Source organism: Carassius gibelio, chromosome B15 (assembly GCF_023724105.1).
Source record: "Carassius gibelio isolate Cgi1373 ecotype wild population from Czech Republic chromosome B15, carGib1.2-hapl.c, whole genome shotgun sequence".
NCBI classification, from domain to species: Eukaryota; Metazoa; Chordata; class Actinopteri; order Cypriniformes; family Cyprinidae; genus Carassius; species Carassius gibelio.
The window spans coordinates 1,700,784-1,703,283 of record NC_068410.1 but is presented as its reverse complement, the minus strand read 5'-3'; the positions used below and the strand labels follow the sequence as shown (position 1 = coordinate 1,703,283).

Genomic DNA, 2,500 nt, shown 5'->3' with positions numbered 1-2,500 from the left:
ACAATATGTGTGTTTCAATTAAATATTTGCAAAAAACTTTTGCAATATTTGATATGTCGATAGAAAAGTATTGCAAAATATATTGTGATATATTGTAATATATTATTTTCCCTTTTTATTTTCTAATATTTTATATTTTTGAATACATTTAATAATATATTGATGATACATATATTATATAATATATTGTAAAATATACAAATGATTGCCGCTTTTAATATATTGCAATATATTGGAAAAATAAATTTATATAAGAATATATGCCTAACACATTACATGATATTTTCCAATATACTGCAATATATTTTTGTTTCATAAGGGAAGGTCTTTATACCGGAGAGTGACCACGTATTAAGTGTTTCTTGGAGGTTATAGTACATTGAAGAATTATCATATGACTTTTTACATACACCATGTGACCTGTAAATTAAAAACAAAACTGGTTTCCATTGCAGTTTTGTGAATGATTCCTTTTTCACATTACCTCAAAAACCACCTCATGTGAGCGTAAAGACTTGATATGTGGGTATTTTTGTGAAATTGACCATTAGGCATATTTTCAATTTTAAAATTTCAATTTGCGCAGTTTGAAGAGTGATGGAAACATGCCCAGTGTGTGACAGCTGCTGGATAACAGAGTCTCAGCGGATCAACTGAAGAAAACACAGTGTGAACGAATAGAGATCAGACAGAATCACAGACTGTCCTGCGTGTGCAGCTCACACACACACACACATACACACACACTCACACACACTCACACAACTCACACACTCACACACACTCATACACACGGACACACACTCACTCACACACACTCTCACACACGGACACACACTCACTCACATTCTCACACACACTCACACACACACACACACACACACACACTCACACAACTCACACACTCACACACACTCATACACACTCACACACACTCTCACACACGGACACACACTCACTCACACTCACTCACACACACTCTCACACACACACACACACACACTCTCACACACACACACACACACACACACACACACACACTCTCTCACATACCAGATTTGATTATGTTCTTGTGAATGAGAATGAACGCTTAATGCTCGATTACGATCCACACTTGAGTATGAATGGGTGCCGTCAGAATGAGAGTCTGATAAAAACATCCCAATAATCCACAGCACTCCAGTCCATCAGTGAACATCTGGAGAAGACAAAACCTGAAACACATCCAGCATTAAGATGATTTTAACTCAAACACATAGAGTCTATAATCCAGAATAACACTTCCTCCAGTGAAAAAGTGTTCTGTCTGAATCAGGAGAGAAATCTGCACAGATCAAGCAGCGATTAAACAGATCTAAACTAATCTGTGAGAGACAACAGCAGATGTTTCACTGGAGGAAGTGTTATTCTGGATTATAGACTCTATGTGTTTGAGTTAAAATCATCTTAATGCTGGATGTGTTTCAGGTTTTGTCTTCTCCAGTTGAGCAGCTGAGTGAAAGTGTTTCTTCAGTTCAGTGACGTCTGAAGGTTGTTTGTCACTCACACACGTGACGGGCTCAGATCTAGAGGATGACATGAGTGTGTCTGTATGTGTGTGATAATAACCGAAGCTGTCCGTCTCTCCGTCAGGTGTTATGTGGATGATAAGGTGTCGAAGGTGGCCTGGTTGAACCGCTCCAACATCATCTTCGCGGGTGAGGATAAGTGGTCTCTGGACCCGCGGGTGGAGCTGGTGACTCAGGGTCAGCTGGAGTACAGTCTGAGGATACAGAAGGTGGATGTGTTCGACGAGGGCCCGTATACCTGCTCCATCCAGACCAAACAGCAGCCCAAGACGTCACAGGTCTACCTCATCGTTCAAGGTGAGCACTGTGTGATTGACAGGTCATCAGACCAATGACAGCTCTTCCTCTGTGACTCCTCCTACTCCTCAGATCAGACGTGATGATCAGCTGATCGACTCAGACAGGATCACGCTCCACAGTCTTCTCACGATTCATGTCACGTTCGTTTCTAAGAGTCTTCAGAGAGTTTCTGAGCAGCGCAGCTTATATTCTCTGTTTAATACAGCTAGGTTTTCTTAAAAGAACGAAGGAGACGTCATTCAATCAAAGCAGAGGTGGGTGATATCACCCAAATATCATTTCACTTTATTGAATGACTTGGCTGATGACAGATGGCTTTAATTGTCCAGCTACAGTGGATCTGTTTAACAGCAGCATTCAAGAAACTGAATAATCAGACGTAAGATGAAACACTGCAGTCTTCACTGTGTTACTCAGTCAACAGTGAGAGATTTACTCTGTTTTGTTGACCACTGCAGTCACTTTATGGTCATATGACGCTATTAACTGAGCAGAAGATCAGTAGAGATCAGTAAACTGCAGCGAGTGCATGTGTGAATGGGTGCCAGGTAAATGTATAAAGAAGAGCTCTGATTGGGGATTTTAAACTCTTGACACCTGGCAACCGCAAAAAGGCCTAAATCTAGGCTACC

The 2,500-nt window shown here is 40.6% G+C and overlaps 1 protein-coding gene across 1 annotated transcript in view; it reads left to right on the top strand.

The window, feature by feature from the left end:
* Nucleotides 1–2,500, top strand: part of LOC127972707 (limbic system-associated membrane protein) — an 80,806-nt gene that overhangs the window by 63,305 nt on the left and 15,001 nt on the right. Inside the window, exon 2 of the mRNA XM_052576432.1 lies at nt 1,633–1,865. Coding sequence (XP_052432392.1) covers nt 1,633–1,865 — 233 coding nt within the window. The remainder of the gene's footprint in view (nt 1–1,632; nt 1,866–2,500) is intronic.